This window comes from Oryx dammah, unplaced genomic scaffold (assembly GCF_014754425.2).
Source record: "Oryx dammah isolate SB20612 unplaced genomic scaffold, SCBI_Odam_1.1 HiC_scaffold_27, whole genome shotgun sequence".
NCBI lineage: Eukaryota > Metazoa > Chordata > Mammalia > Artiodactyla > Bovidae > Oryx > Oryx dammah.
In genome coordinates this window covers 70,314,856-70,338,771 of record NW_024070211.1, presented here as the reverse complement: position 1 = coordinate 70,338,771, position 23,916 = coordinate 70,314,856, and the positions used below count along the sequence as shown (strand labels likewise).

General features: G+C 33.4%; 1 protein-coding gene across 1 annotated transcript in view; it reads left to right on the top strand.

Annotated features, from left to right (window-relative positions):
• Nucleotides 1-23,102, top strand: part of ACTR3 (actin related protein 3) — a 55,170-nt gene extending 32,068 nt beyond the window's left edge. Inside the window, exons 4-12 of the mRNA XM_040228405.1 lie at nt 4,623-4,733; nt 7,471-7,566; nt 8,995-9,102; nt 11,961-12,104; nt 13,741-13,914; nt 14,358-14,450; nt 14,600-14,725; nt 19,819-19,902; nt 21,315-23,102. Of these exons, the coding sequence (XP_040084339.1) occupies nt 4,623-4,733; nt 7,471-7,566; nt 8,995-9,102; nt 11,961-12,104; nt 13,741-13,914; nt 14,358-14,450; nt 14,600-14,725; nt 19,819-19,902; nt 21,315-21,410 (1,032 nt within the window). The 3' untranslated portion in view covers nt 21,411-23,102. The remainder of the gene's footprint in view (nt 1-4,622; nt 4,734-7,470; nt 7,567-8,994; nt 9,103-11,960; nt 12,105-13,740; nt 13,915-14,357; nt 14,451-14,599; nt 14,726-19,818; nt 19,903-21,314) is intronic.
• Nucleotides 23,103-23,916: the final 814 nt, after the last annotated feature.

Genomic DNA, 23,916 nt, shown 5'->3' with positions numbered 1-23,916 from the left:
AAAAAAATTTGTGACTGTAATCATAAAAGTTCAGGATAGAGAACAAATCTAGTAACCCAGATACCTTCCTTGTGTTTGCTCTCAGAGTCACTATCCCCACCTGCACTAAAAGGTAGACACTATTTAAACTCACTTTGCCTGATCTGCACATTTCTTCCTTTATACGTCTTTTCTTCACTTACCATAATTTATTCATTAACAAAAAAACTACCATGTATAAACAACTTTATTTAAAGTGCTGAGATTAAATAAGAAAAATGGATTTCCTGACTTCAAGACTATTGTAATGTGGTGGAAAGAAAGCCCTTGAAGAAGAAATTATAAGTGGTTTGCATTTATACAGATATTTGGCTCTTGGAGCTTATAAACAAGACAGAACTGGAGATAAATATTTGGAAGATATTAGTGACCTTTGGAAGGGATAAGATTCTCTAGGGATAGGCCTACGACAGAGCTTGATCAATGCACCACTGAGATTTGGATGGAGGAGGAAAGCCTACAAAGGATTCTGAAAAGGCATAGTTAGACTGGGTAAACAGGAAAGAACTGTAGGTCACTGATAAACATTGTGGCATGCTGCTATCAAGTGACCTAGAGCCCATACGTTACTTGCTGTCTTTAGCTGCAAGGATGTTATTTGTAACCTTAATAAGAATAGTTTTAGAAGACTAATGAGCCTGGATTAAAGTAAAGGTTGGATTGTGAATGGCCAGCAAAGTAGGCCAGGAAAAATGAAAGGATTATTCCTGTGAGGTTTGGCTTTGATTGGGAAGGAGAAATAAACAGATAAGTGTGGGCATAAGATAGAGGAGATGTTTAAATGCTTAAATGCTAATGTGAGAGAATTATTAGAAAAAGAGTTCAAAGCAACAGGAAAGACAGACTATAATACAGGTCGATGACAAAGCTAGAGGGATGGAATCCAGAGCACAGATGATCTACTTCATACATGGAGGATCTCTTAAATTATAAACAATTGAAAAAGAAAAAAGAAGTAAGTGCGGAATCAGTTTTACAGATTTGGTGAGGAAAGTCAGTTTGGCTTCCTGACTGTTAGCTCCTGCTTTCCTTCTGAAACACATGATGACATTTTCTTTACTGCTCAGGAAATAGAAGGGAAAAGTGAAGTCTGAGTGATGGGGAGAATATTTAAAATCATCACTGTGGAGAGTAAAAATGAACAGAGTGGGGAAACAACAGCTTGCAAGGTATATTTATGTCCATTTGGGAATAGTAGTTATGAATTCTTAGTCAGCCAGTTCTATGTGATATGTATGATCAGCATTCTGGATATAGGTTAAGTTTAGGGTAGGATCATGCCAAATTGGGTTTTGGTAGATAGAATGACAAAAGGAAATATGAGCAGAATAAGGGAGCCCAAAGTCTAAACTGTGTGTTGTGAGGAGGGATGGGTTTTAGCTAGAGGAAAAAGTATGTTAGCCTGTGGACTGCAAGTCTAGAGAGATGTAGTGAGGTGCTGGAGTATGCTAGAAGGATAAGAAGTTGTGATCAGAGAGGAGGTATGTGGACTGCAAGTCTAGAGAGATGTAGTGAGGTGCTGGAGTATGCTAGAAGGATAAGAAGTTGTGATCAGAGAGGAGGTGTACTTGCATTTCAGAAATTTAGAGATGATGATGATACTAAGATCTAGACTGTGGCCAAAATGGAAAAGACACCTTCAGAGGTGGTGAAGTCAGTGATCTGAGAGGCCAGAGTTCCTCTGCATTGATTCTGTTCTCTTAATACACTTTCAGGTCTTCCAGATGCAACAAGCACATTCAAATGACAAAACTTCTTACAGTCCTGCCTTCTTTCCTCCACATTTTAGTTGTTATTTTATTTTCTTCTTTGTCCTTTTAAAAACAAACTTATTTTGATAAGCTCTTTGTTAAATCCAATTATATCTGGCCGTCTTTATCCTTCTTGATTTGTCTTTCTTTCACAAGATTACTCTGCTGGCTCTCTTCCTAACAGAGGCTATTCTTGTTGTTACTGTTCATTTTTTTCCCTGTACTGTCACCTGCTCTTCTTCCTTTGCCTACTATTCAAATATCAGTATTTCCCAGGTACTGTCCTTGATTCTCTCTTATTTAAGACCTTTTGTAGATGATCTCATCCACACCTTCATCTGCTGGCACAGCTTAGATCTCTACCCAATTCCTTGACTCATTTCCAGCTGCCTACTGTCACCTACCTATTCTCTGGCTTTTGAGTTTAATACATTCAAAACAAAATTTTTTATATATACTCCACCCTTGCTATTCCAAGATAAGACAAAATACATCTTTGGTTATCTTGATTAATAATAGATTCTTTTCATCCTGATTTCATACTTAGAAGCCTATTGATATTTTGAGTTTTTTCTCTTAGTGACAGAAATCTTCAGTCTGGCCTAACATCATTTACAGTACAACTGGGGCTCTTATTCTCTTTTGTTCTTGTAAGATTCAGTTCAGCTTTCCCAATGCTACTGTAATTATCTTCTTAAAAATCAAAGCTATTGTTTACCCTGATAGAAAATTTCTACTGATGTTCTATTTCTTATAGAATAAAACACCAATACAAGGCAAATAATAGTTTTTGAGAACCTGGTCCTCTTCCTCTAGAAGCCATCTACCTATCTACACCCCTTTCCCTAAAGACACAGGTGTTTTTCATTGATAACTGTTGTGTTTGTATATTATGTAGTGTCTGTACATATTTTTTGCTATTCTCTACTTACATTTCCTTCTATCTCCCACTCTGAAAACAAAATTAACAAGGTTGTTCCTTTAAGAAGATATGACCTCCTCAGTCATAGAGAAATAAGAGCCTTCATATTTTCCCTCTGAAGGCAAGTTGTTCATCTTGTCCTAGGTATTTTATTTCTTTAAAAGCTAATAGTGTAATGTTTGTATCTGTTATATTTCTTTCATTAGATAGGTTCTTACGGCAAGATGTTCATGGCCTTAGCATTTGTGCCAGTGATTCACAGTAGGTACACAATAATAGATGATGAATAAATCAGTAAATAGTATTTAGAACATTAAAATATGTAAACTCCCAGTAATGTTATAAAATGAATGATGTAATAAGTACATTTTTTCCTTTCCTAAAGCAAAGTGAGGAACTGCTTTTCCTAAAGCAGTTCAGTCACTCAGTCGTGTCTGACTCTGCAACCCTATGGACTGCAGCATGCCAGGCCTCCCTGTCCATTACCAACTCCCAGAGTTCACTCAAAACTCATGTCCATTGAGTCAGTGATACCATCCATCTATCTCATCGTCTGTCATCCCCTTCTCCTCCCACCTTCAATCTTTCGCAGCATCAGGGTCTTTTCCAATGAGTCAGTGAGGAGTAAAAGTTATTTTTTAAGTGTAATGCTTTAAAAAGTATCTATTAGAAGGCTTTGGTGAAATGTGGTCATTAGAAATGTATAGATAAGAGGTTTAATGATGACTAAATGACAGTAGGATATTTTCTTCATTAATGTATTCATCCTTAGGTACTGAGTGTGTATTTATTCTATGTGCTTGGAAGTATATTTTTAAAAGTGTTGCTTTTGTAAAATTTTGGATTATTGCCTCAGCTTTTACTTTGCTTGTTTAAGGAATTCTTCATATATTCAGAATACTAATTTTTGCTTTAGTTTTATGTGTTGTGAAACTTTTATTGCAGAGGTTCACAAACTTTCTTAGTGCCTTCAGTGTCTCAGTAAAAGTTTTGAACATTTTTTTGTCACTTAGAAAGAAATTTCTAACAGTCTGTTTGTTAAGTAGCAACGTACCTACTTGAAAAAAAATGACACTTCTTTGAAAGGAAAATATTTTTGTTAAATTGTTAATTAGTTACTATTAGAATGCATGTGCCTGTCAGGTAGGTCACAGTTTCTCACACCTTGAATTAGATTTTGTATCACCATCCTCATTCTTAATTTACTTTTTACATTTCTTATTTTATGGATTTTTGGGGGGAGGGATTTAATTTTTATCATAGCAACTGCTGGTAATCCAGTTTTTCAAAGAAGTGATGTTACTGACTGATGTTGAAACTGTACTGTTTTATTAAACTAGTAGATATGTAGTGTCAAAACTGATTCTGAGTATCACCAAATTTCCCTGGAAAATTTAAAATATTTGCAATGTCTTTTTAATTTGCTGTAGTTCTGCCAGGTTCAGTTTTGAAACTGAGTCTATATAGATATGTATGACTTGTCCTACAAAATTTTGCTTGCTTGATTTACAACTATTCTTGCTATTTACTTACCGTTTTTTATATATTAGATATGAAACAAATATTTGTGAGAGCTAATAAATTAAAGATTAAGCAAATTGTCATAACCAATAATTTTCACAAGCTGAATTTTAATGGGGTATGTTTCTATTATAAAATTTTCAAAAATCCAGAAAGACTGGTGCAGTCTTTCATCTGGATTGAATAGTTTTTAACATTTTGACATATTTGCATTTTTTTTTAATAGAAACATCTGAAAATATGTAGAAATCATTTCCTTTATCTCTAGTTAAGTATGCATTGTCATTACACCTAAGAAATGCTTCCCTCATCTACTATTTACTAATGATCTGTTTTATTTTTGATATTAATAAAGATTTGATTCCTGTTTTATTTTTCTGTTTTAATAGTGGCCAATCCGCCATGGTATAGTTGAAGATTGGGACTTGATGGAAAGGTTTATGGAGCAAGTGATCTTTAAATATTTAAGGGCAGAACCTGAAGATCATTATTTTCTTTTGGTAAGCACAACTTATAATTTCAGTGAGGAAATTTTTGAAGAAGCTTAATGAGAATGTTTTCATTACATCTGTACTCAATAGGCTATAATTTATTTGTCATGTATCTAAAAACATTGTGATAAACCTGGATCATATTTAGTATCTTTAACTGTAAATTTGAGGGGAAAAAGTTGGAAACATGAAACTTTTTTTTTTCTAATTAAAAAAATAGTGGGTGTGATTTTTATTTCATTTGTGATTCTTGCTAATAAAATATGTAATTTAATTTTTAAACTTTTTTTAATCAAAGCAACGCATGTTTATAACTTTAAAAATTTAATCGCTATAGATTTAACTTTAAAAAACAGCACTTTCCTTCCTAACCTCTCCCTACTCTTAAGCACTTGATTCCCCAGAGGCACACACTTTAAAATTTTAAAGAGTTTTCCCTGATAGTTTTCTCATGTATTTCTTTTGTTATTTTAAATATTAGATACTATAACTTCCTACTAGGAAAGATGAGTATTTTGTTCTTTTCCTTTTGTCCCCCCTCCTTAACACAATATCCTTATCTTCTTCCTCTTTCTGTGATATAGTTATATCATAATTTTGGGTAAAATTAATATTTTATATTTTATTATGGTGATTGTGAATATATATATACACACATATGTGAATATACATATACATAAATACAAAATTTAAAGAACGTTGCAGTGAGCACCTATAATCTAGACTCAGCATTCAGTTTTGCTGTAATTGTCTTAGAACATCTGTTTATTTGGTTATCTTTCTGTTACTCCATCTTACTTTTTAGATCACTGCAAAGAGTTGCAGATTGAGTCAATTCACCCCTAACTACTTTAGCATACATTATCATCAACTAGAGTTTATTATGTTTACATTTTTTTCTTTTCTATAAAACTTAGATTCTGCAAAATCACACATCTCAACCCTACCATTTTATTGGTTTGACCAGGCATTGGCAAACTTTGTCTAAAGGTAGATAGGAAAGATTTTTGGCTTTGTGAACCATGTGGTCTCTGTTGCAGCTGCTTAGCTCTGCTGTTGTAGTAGGAAAGCAACCATATGCAGTACTTAAATGAGTGGCTGTGGCTGTGTTCCAGTCAACTTTTATTTACAAAAAGAAGTGGTAGACTAGATTTGGCCTGCAGGATGCATGATGTATTAATCGTTGCCCTTCTCTAGTTTTGACAGATGCATATATCTGTGTAACCCAAACCCTTATCAAGATACAGAACATTACTGTTAAGCTGCAAAGTTATCTCTTGCCCTCTTCCAGTTAATCCCTACCCCCATCTCTTGGAGGCAACCCTTGTTCCAATTTTTTTCCCACACATATACATTTTCCTTATTTTTGAGTTTCATATAAGTAGAATTGTATAAAATGTGCTCTTTGGTAAGATTTCATTCACCATAGTCTTGATATTCATACATGTTTTTGCATTTGCTGCTTTTTTTTGCTGGGTCATACTCTATTGTATAAATATGCCTCACTGCCCATTTCCCTGTTGAAAATCACCTGGGCTGTTCCAAGTTTTTGATAGTTATGAATATTTTGGGTATTGTGAATGTTCTTATACAAGTCTTTTGTGAACATGTTTTTATTTCTCTTGTGTAAACACCTAGATAAGGAATTGTTGTGCCATAGGGTAGCTGTATGCTTGATTTTAAGTTTCAGAACTTTTCCCAAAGGATTGTACCTTTTTTCACACCCACCAACAATGTGTTATTGATCCGGTTACTCTGTGTTCTATCTATCATTTGCTATGTGTCAGTCTTAGCCATTCTGGTGGGTGTGAGCTTTCTCATTTTGGTTTTAATTTGCATTTTTCTGACGACTGATAACATTGAGTACTTTCTCATGTGCTTATTAGCTATTTTTATATTTTCCTTGTGAGATCTTCTGATTAAATTTTATTTTGTATAGAATTATGTTTTTCTTGGAGTTTATAATTTAACTGCCTTGGGTTTTTTAGTTTGCTTAATTTTACACATAACTATTACTAAATTTTCTCCAAATTCTTGAACATAGTCCAAAGCCTTCTGAAATAAGTTTAAATACATCAAGTAGTTTAGAAGTTAAAGATCTGATCCCAGTTAATTGAAAAAAATTTTTATGGTGTCTTTTAAAATCTAGAACATGATTTTATTTGCAGTGAATTGCAAGTTGTGCTCATTAAATTTAAGGACTTTTTCCTTAACCCCAGGTCAAAAAGATAATTCTGTATTTCTTAAATTTAAAGTTTTGCATTTCAAGTTTAAGTATTTGAGATAACAAAAAGAATTGAAAAGTCAAATCAGACTCATGAGAATAATGTCTTATGTGGTTTCAAGCTTGGTGATATAAAATGATTTAGGTATTCCTGAGGCAAAGGTGAACCATGAAGTTCAAGATTGTGGGTGCTGTTCCTTAGGTCCTTTCTTACCTCATTGGGATATGTTCTGACCCAGACTTACCCCATAGGTTTCTAAGTGATGTGGTGTATTCAGTCACATAATTTAAACTGAAGAGAACTGTGTAAACATCTCCATTTTACACTCTTGTTATATGTATGTATAGATCTATTTGAATTCTCCACAGTTTTTCATTAGCCTGTGTGTCTTTGTACCTGTGAGTTTAATGACTTTTATGTAAATATAGTGTTTGAAATATATTATTTCTCACTTACAAATTGTCTATAAGGTTACCACAGTAATCTGATATTGCCTATTTAAATGTTATTCAATTTCATAGACTGAACCTCCACTGAATACTCCAGAAAACAGGGAATATACTGCTGAAATAATGTTTGAGTCCTTCAATGTTCCTGGCTTGTACATTGCTGTACAGGTAAGCAAGTTTAGATGTCAAAATTAACATGGCTCTTAAATTTTAACCTGGTTTAATTTAACCTTAAAATATTTGTGTATTTTTCTTAATTTCAAAACATATCATAGTTTTCTATTGAATTGATAATTTATTTCATTAGAACAGTGGAACTATTTAGTGAGTAAAAGAGAAGTGTTAAAAGGAAGTAAGTTGTTGGTTTTTGGATAAATTAATAAGGCCTTTTAGAAAACAGAAATAAGGGAACTAATATTTATTCAGAGTTCATGTCAAAAACTTTGTATACACATTTATTTACCCTTATAACATTCATTGTGTCCTTTTTTGTAGTCTGTTTTGAATTAGTTACCACTACATACGTTTGACCATTGTCGCCATTGTGCCCCTCTGTATACTGTATATCACAAATCCCTATGTTGAATTTAATTTGTTGAATTTAATTTGTATGGAAATAAATCTGTATGGAAAGTGGAATAGTTTCTCTCCCCTCTTAGGAACAGAGCTTACTTCTTACTTGTTTCTTAACCCTGTAGCAGATGTGATCCCTGGCGTATCACAAATGCTTAATAGGTATATAAATTATTGTGTAGTTCTGTTAGCCCATAATGACTATGGTGTGATCCAGTGTTAAAAGTAAGAGGATGGTCTAGTTACCTTTCTAGATTCCTTTCAGCTATTATTTTGCAAGTAGATAAAATAAAACCAGCTTAGTACTGTTTTTCATTAATTATCTTGTTTGAGGCTTGGATTTATATGAAATTTAGTTTTTTTAATTGAACTAGTTACATTAATTTCTTTGTAAATGGAAAAACATACTTTATTGCTTATGCCAAGATTTTTTATAGAAAAACATTTCATCAACTTTGTTTTCCTAATTAAATCACAGTATTTGGAAGTGTTCAGCAGTCTATTCTCTGGTTATATCGCTTGTTACATATTCCTGAATGCATGTTGCATTTAGAAAATTTGGAGCTAATAATATAAGAGTGATACTTGTGTATAGCCATGTATGTATTGAATAACTAATGATTGGTGGTTGCGTGCTTCTCTACCTTACTTTTACTTTTGTGTTTGCTATAGGCTAGGCCATATACATAGAGTTTAAGTCCTATACTCTATTATGTTAGTCTCCTATATGTTAGTACTGTAGTATCTCATGTTAGTCTTCCACTTTTTTTTGGCTATAGGAGGAAAATGGCCCTCATTAAAATATGGAAAATTTATAAATATGCCCCTAAAAACTAATGTAAGGCTTTAAGTTGTCTTAATAATATATAGGATATAAACAATTTTACTGTATAATGTAAGTTATTTCTGTGTATTTCCTTTCCAAAGATATTACATTTACAATTGAATGAAGTTCTACAATAAAAAAAATTTTTTTCTATTAACTCTTTATTTTCTTGCCTGCCATATTTCTTTTTGTTCAAGGCCGTTCTTGCCTTAGCTGCATCTTGGACCTCCAGACAAGTAGGAGAACGAACGTTGACCGGTACGGTAATAGACAGTGGAGACGGTGTCACTCATGTCATCCCTGTGGTAAGGATATTTTAAAATTACTGAACAAGATAGCAGTTAACATCTAGCAAAGTTTAATTATATGGATTAATGCCACCTTTAAAAACTTGAAATATTATATTTATTTACTATAATTTGATGATTGCTCAGCTATAGTTGCGTTTTGCTCACATTATTAGAATTATATAAACAAATTCCTTTTTTTTTTCTTTTTTGCTATAGGTTTGTACTGTAGTTAAAAATAATTAGAAAATTATTAGAAGTTTCCAATTTGTAGTTAGGAAATGATGAATCACAGTATCTGGAATGGAAATGTGCTTTTCTTGTCTTAAACATGGAATTCAGTTTTCCAGTTTGGATTTATGTCAGCCAGTGAATGTGCTAAGTCACTCAGTCATATTCGACTCTTTGGGATCCCATGGACTGTAGCCTGCCAGACTCCTCTGTCCATGGGATTCTCCAGGCAAGAATACTGGAGTAGGCTGCCATTTCCTACTCCACAGCCAATGAATAGTTTTTCTTATTCTTCTTAATTAACAGATTTCATACTTGTGTTAGCTTTCTACTAAAATGGCAGTTAGTTGAAAGCACATGACCATCAGTGACTTTTGGGGAATTACATTTTTTTAATTAAAAAGCTCAAGTTGTGTTTGTGCTTTGCATGGATTTAATCAAGCACATTAAAAAAAATGCATCAGATTGGATTATTTGTGAGAGAAAGCATTTTTCTGCCAAAGCCTTTCTACTTCTAATTTTTATTGACAAATTAAATTTTTTCATTGTGCCCGATAGATTCAGAATTATTACTTGAATTCATACTGATTGGGTTGGTGTATATATAGAAATGTTTCTCTTTAAAAAATTTTTCATGTTATATTGAATATCATGTAAAGAATGAAATTGTTTTGAACTTTTATTTCTTCATTATTCTTATTCCTCATTTTAATGCAATGGGCAACCTCTGTTGACAGTTACATCCTCAGAGTGATTATTAGGTTCAGTTCAGTTCAGTCGCTCAGTTGTGTCCGACTCTTTGCGACCCCATGAACCGCAGCATGCCAGACCTCCCTGTCCATCACCAACTCCTGGAGTTCACTCAAACTCATGTCCATCGAGTTGGTGATGCCGTCCAGCCATCTCATCCTCTGTCTTAGGTTAGATGTCATAAATCACCCTCCTAATATCCTAATAGTTTTAGTAGTACTTGCCCTTTTTTTTTAAAAAAAGAAACTTTTTTGAGATGTAATTCACAGGCCACACAATTCATTCATTTATAGTGTACCATGCAGTGTTTTTTTGTATATTCATAAACTGCATCATTACCAGAGTCAATTTTAAAACATTTTTATCACTCTAAAAAGAAACCTTATATCTTTTAGCATTCATTCTCCCCCCTTACCTTTAGCCCAGTCTACCTTTTCTGACTCTATAGTTTTGCTTGTTCTGGATATTTCATATAATCAGAGTCCTGCATGCACTCTTGTGATTGTCCTCTCACATAGCCCAGTGTTTTCAAGGTTTATCCATATTGTAGCATGTCTAGTACTTCACTTATTATTATTGCCAAATAATATCTTTTTATATGGCTATTCTACATTTTATTTTATTGCATTAGAGGATATTTTAATATCTTGGATATTAGGGTGTGTCTATTTTGATAGCTTTTTATAATTTAGTTGGCATATTTTTCTTAGTGCTACATATTCTTTTCCCTTTTTTTTTATTCCAGAATGGGAACAATAATAGCAACCTGTTTGATAGAACTGTTTTGAGGATTAAATAATGGATACATGTATGCTGCTTAGAGATACATAAAGATTCTTAAATTGTTCATTTAAAATTCTCATTTTAACCTCAAGATCTACATTGTAGGTTATATTATCCTTTAAGGACCTCAGTTTACTTACTTATAAAATGCAAATGAGTTCCTTAACATCACCAAGTAGGTCGTGGTGCTAGGATTTGAACTTGTTCTTCCTGACTGCAGCCTTTTCTTAATATCTACAGAGTTAAGCAATAATGTGTTTATCCTTATAATTAATATTGGAGTAGGTAATTTGCAAGAAGAAGCTACCAACTTGGAACAGTTTTATGAAGCATATTAAGAATTGGGTATTCCTATTATTTTTTCCTGCATTCTTTTGAATTAATAGAGTGTTTTTTATAATTTCATTTTATCTTTTTTACTGACTTAGCTATGCTGTGTATTTCTTTGTTACTGTCATTTGATTTTGGTGAGTTTTGCTGTATAGTTTATAGTAAACATCTCCAACTTATAATCTAATAATAATACTCTACCTTTTCATAATAACAATGTTAATAAAATTTCATTTTGTTACATTATTTTTGTACTTGTGAGTTGTAGTAAATTTATGAATTCATTCTGTAAAATCAAATTATTTGGAAGTATTATGGTGCATGGACTATCTCAGACTTAAGTTGGTACCTACTTCATTATAAATGATAGAAAATGTGTGTTAATGATTAAATTTCCTACAATAGCAATTTAAATTTTTTTCTGAAATTATAGTAAATTTAAAATGATATCCTATTTGAAGTCTGTTATATAAAACCTTTAATGCTTCTAAAATTCACTATTTCTTTATGTTGAGTCATTTCAGTCTTTGTTATAAACTCTTAGCAGTGGGATAATAAATCTAACTTGCCATTCTTATTCACGGTGTCTATACAGTATTGTAAATTCTGTGGTAAGTTAGCTGTAAAGAATATAGTTGAGGAATAAAGATTAGAAGAATTTTCCTGGAATGAAGCGATACTTAAGGATACAAGTGTAGTAATCTAAGAAATTGGTCTTTAATGATTATTTAGGTCATTCTTGAAAACATTGAAAGTAAATTTGACACTTTCCCCCCATCTAGGCTGAAGGGTATGTGATTGGCAGCTGTATTAAGCACATTCCAATCGCAGGACGAGATATAACATATTTTATTCAGCAATTGTTGCGAGACCGAGAAGTAGGAATTCCTCCAGAGCAATCCTTGGAAACTGCTAAGGCAGTGAAGGTAAAAAATAATGCTGAGAATATAATTCAGTTAGAAATTAAAGTCATGTTTATAATATTAACAGGAAAAATTCTTAAGAACAGTAGTTTAAAAAAAGCTTTTGTTACCCAGTTACAAACCACTATTCTTATTTATATTTTTTCTCTGTATTTCTTATAGGAAGTTTTGGGGACTTAGCAACTTGTTGCTTGCTCTCACCACATTTCACATTTGAGAGGACTAACATATAAGGGCATTTATACAAACTGACTTCAACATAGTTACTGTCTTTAGTAAAATAAATGTATCATGCCTTGGAGGTACTGTGGGTTCTGTTCTGACCCACTGTGGGAAAGGGAGTATCACAAAAATCAAGTCACACAAATTTTTTGGTTTCTCAGTGCATTTAAAAGTTATAGTTACACTACAGTCTATTAAGTGGCAATAGCATTATGTCTATAAAATGTACATACTTTAATTTGGAATCCCATACTTTAATTAAAAAATGTTTGTTGCTAAAACATGCTAACTGTCATCTGATAATGCAGATGCCAGATATCTTCAGTTTGTAAAATATACACTATTGGCAAAGCACAGTAAAATGGGGTATGCCTGTAATTAGTTCACTTCAGAGTCCTCACATCTCAATTTTCACTGATTTCTTTATTTCTGATTCTAACAGTTATCTGTTACAACAAAATTTTTGGTGTCATTGATTCATTGGGCTATAGGATAGATGCAGTGGTTGGTTCAAATGATATGGCAGATAGAAGAAAAGTGTGAAGGTTGTTTAAGGTATTTTAATAATTTGTAGGCTACACTAGGGCTTATGCAAATATTTAGCATTGCTTTTTAAAATTTATCATTTGTCAACGTATTTTAAAAAATTCGTATATGTTTTAAAATTTCATATATGTTTTTGTATATGCTTTTCATAAAAGCAAAACTTCCCAGGTAAAAATAATTCCATTGATTTGACAGTCTTTGCATGATTATAGTGTTTTCCTTGCTTATCAGAGATTAGGAATGAAAATGAACTTACCACTTCCTAGATAGTAAAGGAGTTTGTTAATGGTTGCCAAAAGTCACCTCAGAAATTCTATTTACTGAAGTATAGTTGCTCTAATATATATGTTACAGGTGTACAGCATAGTGAGCCATAGCTTTTGAAGATCATACTTCATTTAAAATATTGGCTATATTCCCCATGTTGTACAATATATCCTTAAAGTTTATTTTATACCTAATAATTTGTACCTCTTACTGTATTATAATTTGTGTGGTTATGTCAGGTATTTATTCTGCAGTTCTTTGTGTATTTTATGTTTTCTCTTTTATAAAATATAAAGTCCTTTAATTATTGAAACAGTATAAAATTTTGTATGACATTAATGAGTGCTTTCATGAAGTAGCACTGAAATATTAGAAATCGACTCTTTGTTAAGTCTTATTCTATTTGTATGTGAAGCCCAGGAGATGAGCTGTTTATTTGTACTATACATATGATAGCATCCTAACATAAAATATTCTTCATCTTAGTCTCTGAATTTTATTTTCTGAAGATATTTTTTCATTTGATTTTAGTTTACTGAAAATAAATACCATTCTGTTTTGCTTTTCCTAAAACAAGAGGGAAAAATTACTCTTCGTTTTCTAGGAGCGCTATAGTTATGTCTGCCCAGACTTAGTAAAAGAATTTAACAAGTATGATACAGATGGATCAAAGTGGATTAAACAGTATACTGGAATCAATGCTATCTCAAAGAAAGAGTTTTCCATTGATGTTGGATATGAGAGATTCTTGGGACCTGAAATCTTTTTTCATCCAGAGGTAAGTTTTGTTTCTTTTTTTAAGATAGACTTGTTTTGAATTATGCTGCAGAAAATATCGGTTAATAGTATCAGAGAGAGTTAATCTCAGGAACTTTTCTTTTGAATGCTAAAGTGCTATAGTGAGTAATCTTTACATCAATGTATGTTCTCATCAGCACTATAAAGTGTTCCTATTTATATAGATTTTTGCTGGGTCATAGTATATGTTTGGCTTTACATTTTTGCTAATCTGATGTTTATGAAATGGTATATGTAATCATTATTTTAATTTTATTTCTTTTAAAATTTCTGATTTCAGTGTCTTTAATTTGAATCAGAGACCAGAATTTATTATTTCTAGAAGTCCTTTTATTTTTTAACTGAAAAGTTTCTTAATTTTTAATTGTGATATTTAAATTAGTAGTGGTCTAATCTCTATCATGTGTCCAACTTACTTTTCAGTTTGCTAACCCAGACTTTACCCAGCCTATCTCAGAAGTTGTAGATGAAGTAATTCAGAATTGTCCTATTGATGTCAGACGTCCTCTCTACAAGGTCAGTGTTTATAGCAAAATTGTTATTCTAAGTCACACTTTAAAAAAATGTCTTTATTTTCTCTCTGTTGGTGAATGTAGATTTAAAAACACGTCTAAATTTCTCTTTATGTAAAAGTTCTATTTATTTATTTTTCTCTACTAATACAGAATATTGTCCTCTCTGGAGGTTCAACCATGTTCAGGGACTTTGGACGTCGTTTGCAAAGAGATTTGAAAAGAACTGTAGATGCCAGGCTGAAATTAAGTGAGGAATTGAGTGGTGGTAGATTGAAGGTAGGTTATCTCAATTATTGGTGGAAAGGTTGAGGGTGCCTTGATTATTGTAATAGAAATGTAGAATGTCTGCCAGCTTTCTTTGGAAGGTAAGAGGAGCCTGACGTACCTAATGGAAAGTGGTTAATTTTATAGATTAATATCCATGATATTCTTGGTCATTCTATTCCTCTAGGATATTACCTATATTTCTGAAAAATATGACAACCAACTGCAGTATTGTGGCCTGGAGAATTCCATGGACAGAGGAGCCTGATGGGCTGTCATGGGGTCGCAGAGTCAGCCATGACTGAGTGACTAGCACTTTCACTTTCATAGCTATGAGAGTTTTTTAATGTTCATCTCACAAATAATTTACATATATAATATACATATACTTGTTGCATATTCCAGGAATAATAATCTTTATGAGTCTACAAAATATTAAATACCTTTTATAGCAGGACAACAAAGCAGAGTTGAAAGAGAGAGACTGTTGTGTGATTTCACCTGTTTTCACACACTGACTTTATCCTCTCCAATAGCAGCCTCATAGTGTGAAATTAGATTGATGGTACAGCAAAATAACCTTTCAGTTTCTGTCCTGTAATTTTGGGCTTGCTGTTAAAAAAATCAAAATTAACTTCAAATTCTCAGATGACTGCCTTCTATATTTATAAGACAAATTTTCAGTAAATTTTGTTATATTTTCATTATATGTGGGATATTGAAGCAAAACATTGATTCAGAGGATAGGTTACTAAGTAAAACACATTTATGCAACTTGGAAAATTACCAAGAATGAGGGCTTCATCCGAGACTATCAGTCACCCAAAATTACTTGAAAGTAGTAGATACAACACTCTGTGGTTTACTGCTGTTTGAAGAATTGCATGATAGCTGACTGCTGTCAGCCCCTAAATTTTGATTATCTTTAAACTATTCCTTCAGTTCAGTTCAGTCTCTGAGTTGTGTCTGACTTTGGGACGTCATGAATTGCAGCACGCCAGGCCTCCCTGTCCATTACCAACTTCCTGAGTTCACTCAAACTCACATTCATCGAGTTGGTGATGCCATCCAGCCATCTCATCCTCTGTTGTCCCCTTCTCCTCCTGCCCCCAGTCCCTCCCAGCATCAGAGTCTTTTTCCAGTGAGTCAGCTCTTTGCATGAGGTGGCCAAAGTACTGGAGTTTCAGCTTTAGCATCATTCCTTCCAAACAAATCCCAGGGCTGATCTCCTTCAGAATGGACTGTTTGGATCTCCTTGCAGTCCAAGGGACTCTCAAGAGTCTTCTCCAACACCACAGTTCAAAAGCATCAATTCTTCAGTGCTCAGCCTTCTTCACAGTCCAACTCTCACATCCATACATGACGACTGGAAAAACCATAGCCTTGACTAGACAAACCTTAGTCGGCAAAGTAATGTCTCTGCTTTTGAATATGCTTTCTAGGTTGGTCATAACTTTTCTTCCAAGGAGTAAGCATCTTTTAATCTCATGGCTGTAGTCACCATCTGCCGTGATTTTGGAGCCCAAAAGAGTAAAGTCTGCCACTGTTTCCACTGTTTCCCCATCTATTTCCCATGAAGTGATGGGACCGGATGCCATGATCTTCGTTTTCTGAATGTTGAGCTTTAAGCCAACTTTTTCACTCTCCTCTTTCACTTTCATCAAGAGGCTTTTTAGTTCCTCTTCACGTTCTGCCATAAGGGTGGTGTCCTCTGCATATCTGAGGTTATTGATATTTCTCCCGGCAGTCTTGATTCCAGCTTGTGCTTCTTCCAGCCCAGCATTTCTCATGATGTACTCTGCATGGAAGTTAAATAAGCAGGGTGACAATATACAGCCTTGATGTACTCCTTTTCCTATTTGGAACCAGTCTGTTGTTCCATGTCCAGTTCTAACTGTTGCTTCCTGACCTGCATATAGGTTTCTCAAGAGGCAGGTCAGGTGGTCTGGTATTCCCATCTCTTTCAGAATTTTCCACAGTTGATTGTGATCCACACAGTCAAAGGCTTTGGCATAGTCAATAAAGCAGAAATAGATGTTTTTCTGGAACTCTCTTGCTTTTTCCATGATCCAACGGATGTTGGCAATTTGATCTCTTGTTCCTCTGCCTTTTTTAAAACCAGCTTGAACATCAGGAATTTCACGGTTCACTTATTGCTGAAGCCTGGCTTGGAGAATTTTGAGCATTACTTTACTAGCGTGTGCTGCTGCTACTGCTGCTAAGTCACTTCAGTCGTGTCCGACTCTGTGTGACCCCATAGACGGCAGCCCACCAGGCTCCCCCGTCCCTGGGATTCTCCAGGCAAGAACACTGGAGTGGGTTGCCGTTTCCTTCTCCAGTGCATGAAAGTGAAAAGTGAAAGTGAAGTTGCTCAGTCGTGTCCGACTCTTCGTGACCCCCATGGACTGTAGCCCACCAGGCTCAGGCTCCTCCGTCCATGGGATTTTCCACACAAGAGTACTGGAGTGGCGTGCCATTACCTTCTCCGACTAGCGTGTGAGATGAGTATAATTGTGTGGTAGTTTGAGCATCCTTTGGCATTGCCTTTCTTTGGGATTGGAATGAAAACTGACTTTTTCCAGTCCTGTGGCCACTGCTGAGTTTTCCAAATTTGCTGACCTTGAGTGTGGCACTTTCACAGCATCATCTTTCAGGATTTGAAATAGCTCAACTATTCCTTGGAGTACAGTAAAAAGTGGTGGTTTAGTTTGTCATGGCTCATTGCAGCTAAATAAAAATATTTAAATATTTTTATGCTTCTTACACATTTCTAAATAACTGATTTTTTTTTTCTCTCAGTGATGTCAGTACTATGCTAACATATCTAATAATATAGGAAAACTCATACATACTGGAGTACTCCACCTCCTTCTCTTTTATTTTACTCAGTAGTTATTTTTATGGATCTTTATAACATCTTTATATATCAGTATTTAAATCTTGCTTTTTTTTCTGTCAATCCAATTTTAAATGACAGTCAAATAGCGTTTATTTAGTAACAAAAAGCCGTATCTTTTTGTGATACATAAATTTAAAAAAATTTTTTATACCAAAATAATTTCATACTGTGAAACTGTTGGCAAATTCTAGTGGAATTGTTATATATTCTTCTCCTAGATTTCCAAATTTTAACGTATTTGCTTTATTTTTCTATTTTTATAGTATATGCATGTATACAAATAGACATGTATCTTCCTGAACTCTTTGCGAGTGAGTTGCAAATATAGCCTGTTACCCCTAAATGTTAGTGTATATTTCCTAAAAATAGGCCATTACAATTGTCAAAACCAATATATATATATATATATATATATATATATATATTTTTTTTTTCCTAGTCTAGGGTTCAGTCCAAGATCATATGTTTGAATTTGGTTTCATTTCCCTCTTATCTGGAAAAAGTACTCTTTTTTTTTTTTTTTGTCTTTTAAACTTCAATATTTTTGAAGACTACAGGAAATTTATTTTGCCAGCTGTTTCTCAGTTTGGGTTTGTCTGATATTTTCTTATGATTAGGTTTAGATAATGCATTTTTTGCAGTAATAGTACAGAAGTGGATGTTGTATTCTTTTTACTGCATTGTATTGCCAGATGCATGATTTGTTTTATATGTTAACTTTGATCACCTGGTTAAGTGTGTCAGGTGTCTATTATAAAGTTATTGTTTTTTCCTTTATATTTAATAAGAATCTTATAGGATGATACTTTCAGATTATGTGTAACTGTCTTGTTTTTCATCAAAGTCTCAGCCACTGCTTATAGCATCATATTTTGTTATTGCTGTGGTAGTTGCCAAATGGTATTTTGCAAATTCCATTATTTCTTCTTTGTTTCATAGTCTCATTTTACTGTAAGAAAGAGTATGTTTTTCCCCCTTATTCATTCATTAATATCCCTGAATTCCTGATTTCTTGGTTGTTCTCTAGGTACTATCATTAATATTATGATATAACATATCATTAGTACTATTATTAAGTTTGATGCTCAAACTTTATCATATTTGACTAGTAAGAATCCTTCAGAGGTGGCTTTTATTCCGTTTGTTGTGGCCCCAGTATTCTGCAGGTACATCCTAACTTTCTGAAATAGCAAGATATTGGAAGTTCATCTTGTACTTTCTCTTCTCCAGTCTTGAAATCAGCCATTTTATTTCAAGGCACCCTTGTTCCTTTTAGTGGAGAATGCTTTTCTTGTCTTACACATAAAATAGACAGGTAACAAGGATTTTACTGTGTAGCACAGGGAACTATATTCAGTATCTTATAGTAACCTCTAATGGAAAATAATCTGAAATCTATGTATATATCTATACAGATATGAATTACTTTGCTGTACACCCAAAAACTAACACAATATTGTAAACCAACTACTTCAGTTAAAAGAAACCAAGATTTGGACACTAGATATATATTCAGTTGTTACTGAGGGGTCAGTGCATCTAGGCCTTGTTGGCAGTCAGGTGTGTGTGTGGGGGTGTGTGTGTGTGTTTCTGTGTCTGTATGTGTGTCTGTGTGTGTCTGTGTGTGTGTGTGTGTGGCAGTCAGATGGTGTGTGTGTGTGTGTGTGTGTGTGTGTGTGTATGCATATAAATCTAGTTCTCTGTATAACCTAAAAACTACAGATTCATACTGATAATAGAAGTTCCAGAGTACTGTAAGGTTCATTCTGGCCTTATATACCTTCCCATATTTGTAATGCTCTTCTCTGATGGTAAGAAACCAGCCTTATGTTTGTTGTTTGTTCAGTCCTGGAATACATACATAGTAGTTTCAGAATTATTGATCCATGCCACTGTGAGAAATAGACTGACTAATGAGAGTTCAGTGTTTGCTTAGTTTTTAGCTTAACCCTGAGGGCGTAGTCCTAATACTGTGTTCATGTGTTACCTGGATTAGTTCTTTTCCCTTTACTGTGGTTATATTTTTTTTAAAAAATAATAAAATTAGCTTAATTTTGTTTCTGTTACATTGTTTTGCCCTATGTACACCCCCACCTCCACATCTTTTTTTGTTTGTTTATTTTTGAGTATGTACAACTAAGGTTAAATAATACAGGAATTGTTATATGAGTTTACCATTGAACTGATTTTACTATATCTTTTATAGCCAAAACCTATTGATGTACAAGTCATTACACATCACATGCAACGATATGCAGTTTGGTTTGGAGGATCTATGCTGGCTTCCACAGTAAGTGAGATGAAGCTTACTTTAAAATTTGACTTTTTTGTTTTAAAGATAAAATAATTTATCAACTTAAACAATTTAGAGCAACAAGAGAAATTTCTTAAGTTTTTATGTAATGTTGTACAGGAAAGTTTTAAAATTGGACACACATAAATATAGCATTTTTGAAAAGTGGAATTCATTTGGACTTCCTGGTTTTTTGGGGTTTTTTTTTTGTTGTTGTTGTTGTTCTTGCTAGACATTTTTTGAGTGAGCACTTCTTTTTAAAATTTATTTAATGTAGTTTTTTTGGCTGTGCTGAATCTTCATTGCTGCACATGGGCTTTTTCTAGTTTTAGCAACTGGGGGCTGTTCTTCATTGCAGTGCACAGATTTCTCATTGTGGTAGCTTCTTTTGTTGCAGAACACAGGCTTAAGTCTGTAGTAATACAGGTATCAGAAGGTCATTGTTTTTTCTGTACAAATATTTTAAAATATTAAGAGTTACCACATAAGAAGTATGATGTTCTAAACTGAGTAAAGGGAATTAATAAGTTACCTCTCCCAAACCAAAACATCTTAAAGTCCCTTTAAAAGATACTTTAAATGTTAACATCCTTCGCCTAGTAAATAGTGGTGTTCTATCCTGTAGTACGTGGAGAAGGAAATGGCAACCCTCTCCAGTATTCTTGCCTGGAAGATCCATGGACTGAGAAGCCTGGTGGGCTACAGTCTATGATGTCGCAAAGAGTTGTACACGACTGAGCGACTTCACTTTTTTAGCTTTATCCTGTAGTACACAGTATAAAATAAAATGTAAGAACTTTATTTGAATTATTAAAAACTATACAACCTTGGATTTCAGTAAAAGCATTTAAAAGTAAGAGTTAAAAGTTATTTTCTTCCTTAATTTGAATTGTCTTCATTTGTGCTGTCTCTGTCACCTAGTTGAGTGTGTAACTTTCCCCTTGAAGAAATGAGGTGATAGACTGTGGAACAGTCTGTCTATACCAGACCTTCAGTGAGGAAAGCAAGTTCATCTAGAAGTTTTTGGAGCATGACCTGGAATATATCATCTGTAACTTATATGAATGCTGCTGCTTTTCTTGATTCAGTGTACAGTGTGGGAAAGCCACAACAGAATGGTTGGGCATTTGAGATGCAACCTTCCATTCCATTCAGTTTTTTCAAAATTGAAAAATTTCAGGAGAAACAGATGTTGAGGAGGGGGATTGGAGAGACTTTTGTCAAATGCTCATTTTCAGTTTTGGTTATAGACTTGTAGCTGATTTTGAGTCACAGTTGCTAGAATTTCAAAGCTTTGTTCAGCTACCATGAATGGACTGATAAACGTTTTAGATTTAACATATTTATCTTAAAGCATGTCGAAAAGTGTTACATTTTTGACCTTTCCAAAAATCTGTTTTTATTTTCAGCCTGAGTTCTACCAAGTATGCCACACCAAAAAGGATTATGAAGAAATTGGACCTAGCATTTGTCGTCACAATCCAGTGTTTGGAGTCATGTCGTAAAATTGGCTTCATAGTTATTGGGGTTAGGGAGGTGGGGAAGAAATAGTCTTTCTGATTACCTGTTTTGTCTGGATGGCTGGTTTTAAACCTGACTTGAAATAATAAGACCAAACATTAATTATACAGGAATATTTTAATAAGTATATCAACATGCGAATGTAGAGGAGAGCCAAAATGATTAAGTGTTTTTCTTTAGATTGAATATTTGAATCTTACGTGTATCAAAAAGAAGTGGGTTTTAGTTCTTTCTGTGCCCTGGTATTTTGTATATTATTGAATTATCCAAGATTTGATGGGATTTATCAGTATGTAGATAGCTCTATAATGCTTGAATTGTACACTTTGAAGTGTGTGCAATGCAAGAGCTTGTTTATATTTCATACTTTTTATACTTTGAGGAAAAAAAGTCAAAGAAAAACTAGTATTTGAGGGTAAAAAAAAAAGTGACCAAGTAAAGGATAAATAAAAAAAATAGCCTGTGAGACTTGGCGTACACACACACTCATGGGATTCCAGTTATTATGAAGTGCTTCCACCCTCCTGTGCCCCCCAATGGTTTTCTTTGCAAGTGCTTTTGGAACTAAGAAGCTAGTGTCTTGGATTAACTGATGCCTGCTAGTGCTTTCTGATTAATCGCATTCTGTTTTCTCGCTTTAAAGGAAAAGTAAAGACAAGACTGTTGGACCAGTATTGCAGTTCTGTAGTGTCATTTCTTATTAAAAAATGAATAATTTGATTACCCAAATTGGTATATTTAAAGCCTAACACCATTCTAATAAAGGCACAAATTTCTTTTTAATACTTGTTTCAAGCTCTTTAATCTTTATAAGTTAACTAATAAATCTATTTTCTTCAAACCTCTGCAATAGTTCTTTAAAATCTCAGCAGTTGGTTAGTGAGCTGACTTTTTTATGTGCTCTAAACAAATAATTGTGAACTTTTAATATGTTGAGTGCTTTCATTTTGATAACTGGATCTCCATTTGATACTTTCATTTGTATAATTCATTTGCAGTCCAAAAATTTTTTTAGTGCCAGTCCCTGACATATGGAAAGTTAATTTTCATTACATTTTAAAATATCTGGATCATGAAGAACAAGTGATGAAAATAAATTAAAACTGAATTACCTTTTCTAATGTTTTTTTTTTTTTAGAAGCAGTGTCATTCTACTTTGTGTTTATGTATTTATATGCTTTTTATTTCTGTTGAAATAGTAGAATTCATTGAAATCTCTCTATATATATGGTAGAAAGTTTCTTGTGAACTTGAAATTTTGCCAGTTATTTATAGAAGACTAAAATGAGAGATGTTTTATAGGCTTTTAGAACTTAAACAGCAATACCAGTGAACACTTGAACTTCATTATCCATGAAAATAACACACAGGATTATTAATATATACTTCTGTCCAAAAATTAAAGAACAATTAAAGTGGTTTTATCTTTAATGTAGATTTGAGGAGTAAACTTTAGTTTTTATTTAGAGTGAATATGGATGTTTAAAATTATGTTAATCATTTATGTGAATCTTAATTCTTTGAGTGTGGCAGTCAGGAACATACTGTATGTTGTAAAGTGGTAATCCTGTCAGGATCAAAGATCTTGTTTTATTTGAAAAAATATTTCATGAACATTGTTAAAAAAAACTGTTCAAGTAGTACCAAAGAGTACATAGTGAAAGATTTCTTTCCTATCCTAGCCTGTCTCATTTTTTCTCATCATTACGCTCTTAGAATGTCTTTTATGTCCTTGTAATTTTCTGTGCATATAGGAATGAATATAGTTCCCTTGTTTTACAGAAATAAGAGCTTACTATATATACTGTTCTGCACTTTGCTTTTTCAAAGATCTTTTGATACAGAACTAAATTAATAAGCATTAAAGATTTTATCCTCCTGGCCCAAAACAGTATTATTATTAGTATTGTCATAACTGTCTTTTCCATCTGAGATGATTGAATAGTAAATAAATAAACTTGAGGGTCGGAAATTTTGTTTTAAGCTTAAACTTACTTGGGGAAACAAGAATCTAGCCTTTCCTGTATGTTTCCTGGTGTATAATATGATAGAAACAGTACTCTTACGTCCTTTACATCTCTCCTGTCATTGTATATCATTAATTTATTGCACCCTTGGTTGTATATTTGTAGAGGTTGGCCAAGGTGATTAAAACCTGTAACACCGATAAAATAAACTGCATAAGCATGTTACATGGGAAAAACACCAGACTGAAGCCCGAAGCCAATGGTTGAAATTTTTATTCTAGTTCTACAGATTGATAATACAACTCCTTCAACTTTTATTGTTGTTATTGTTAAAACATGAAAAAACTATTTATATAATCATGGACATATTGTTTTGAACTTGCTGGACCTTAATTCAATTTATATATAAGATAGTAGTGTTACCTGGGAGCTTCCCTGGTATCTCAGCTGGTAAAGAATCGCCTACAATGCCGGAGACCCTGATTTGATTCCTGGGTCAGGAAGATCCCCTGGAGAAGGGATA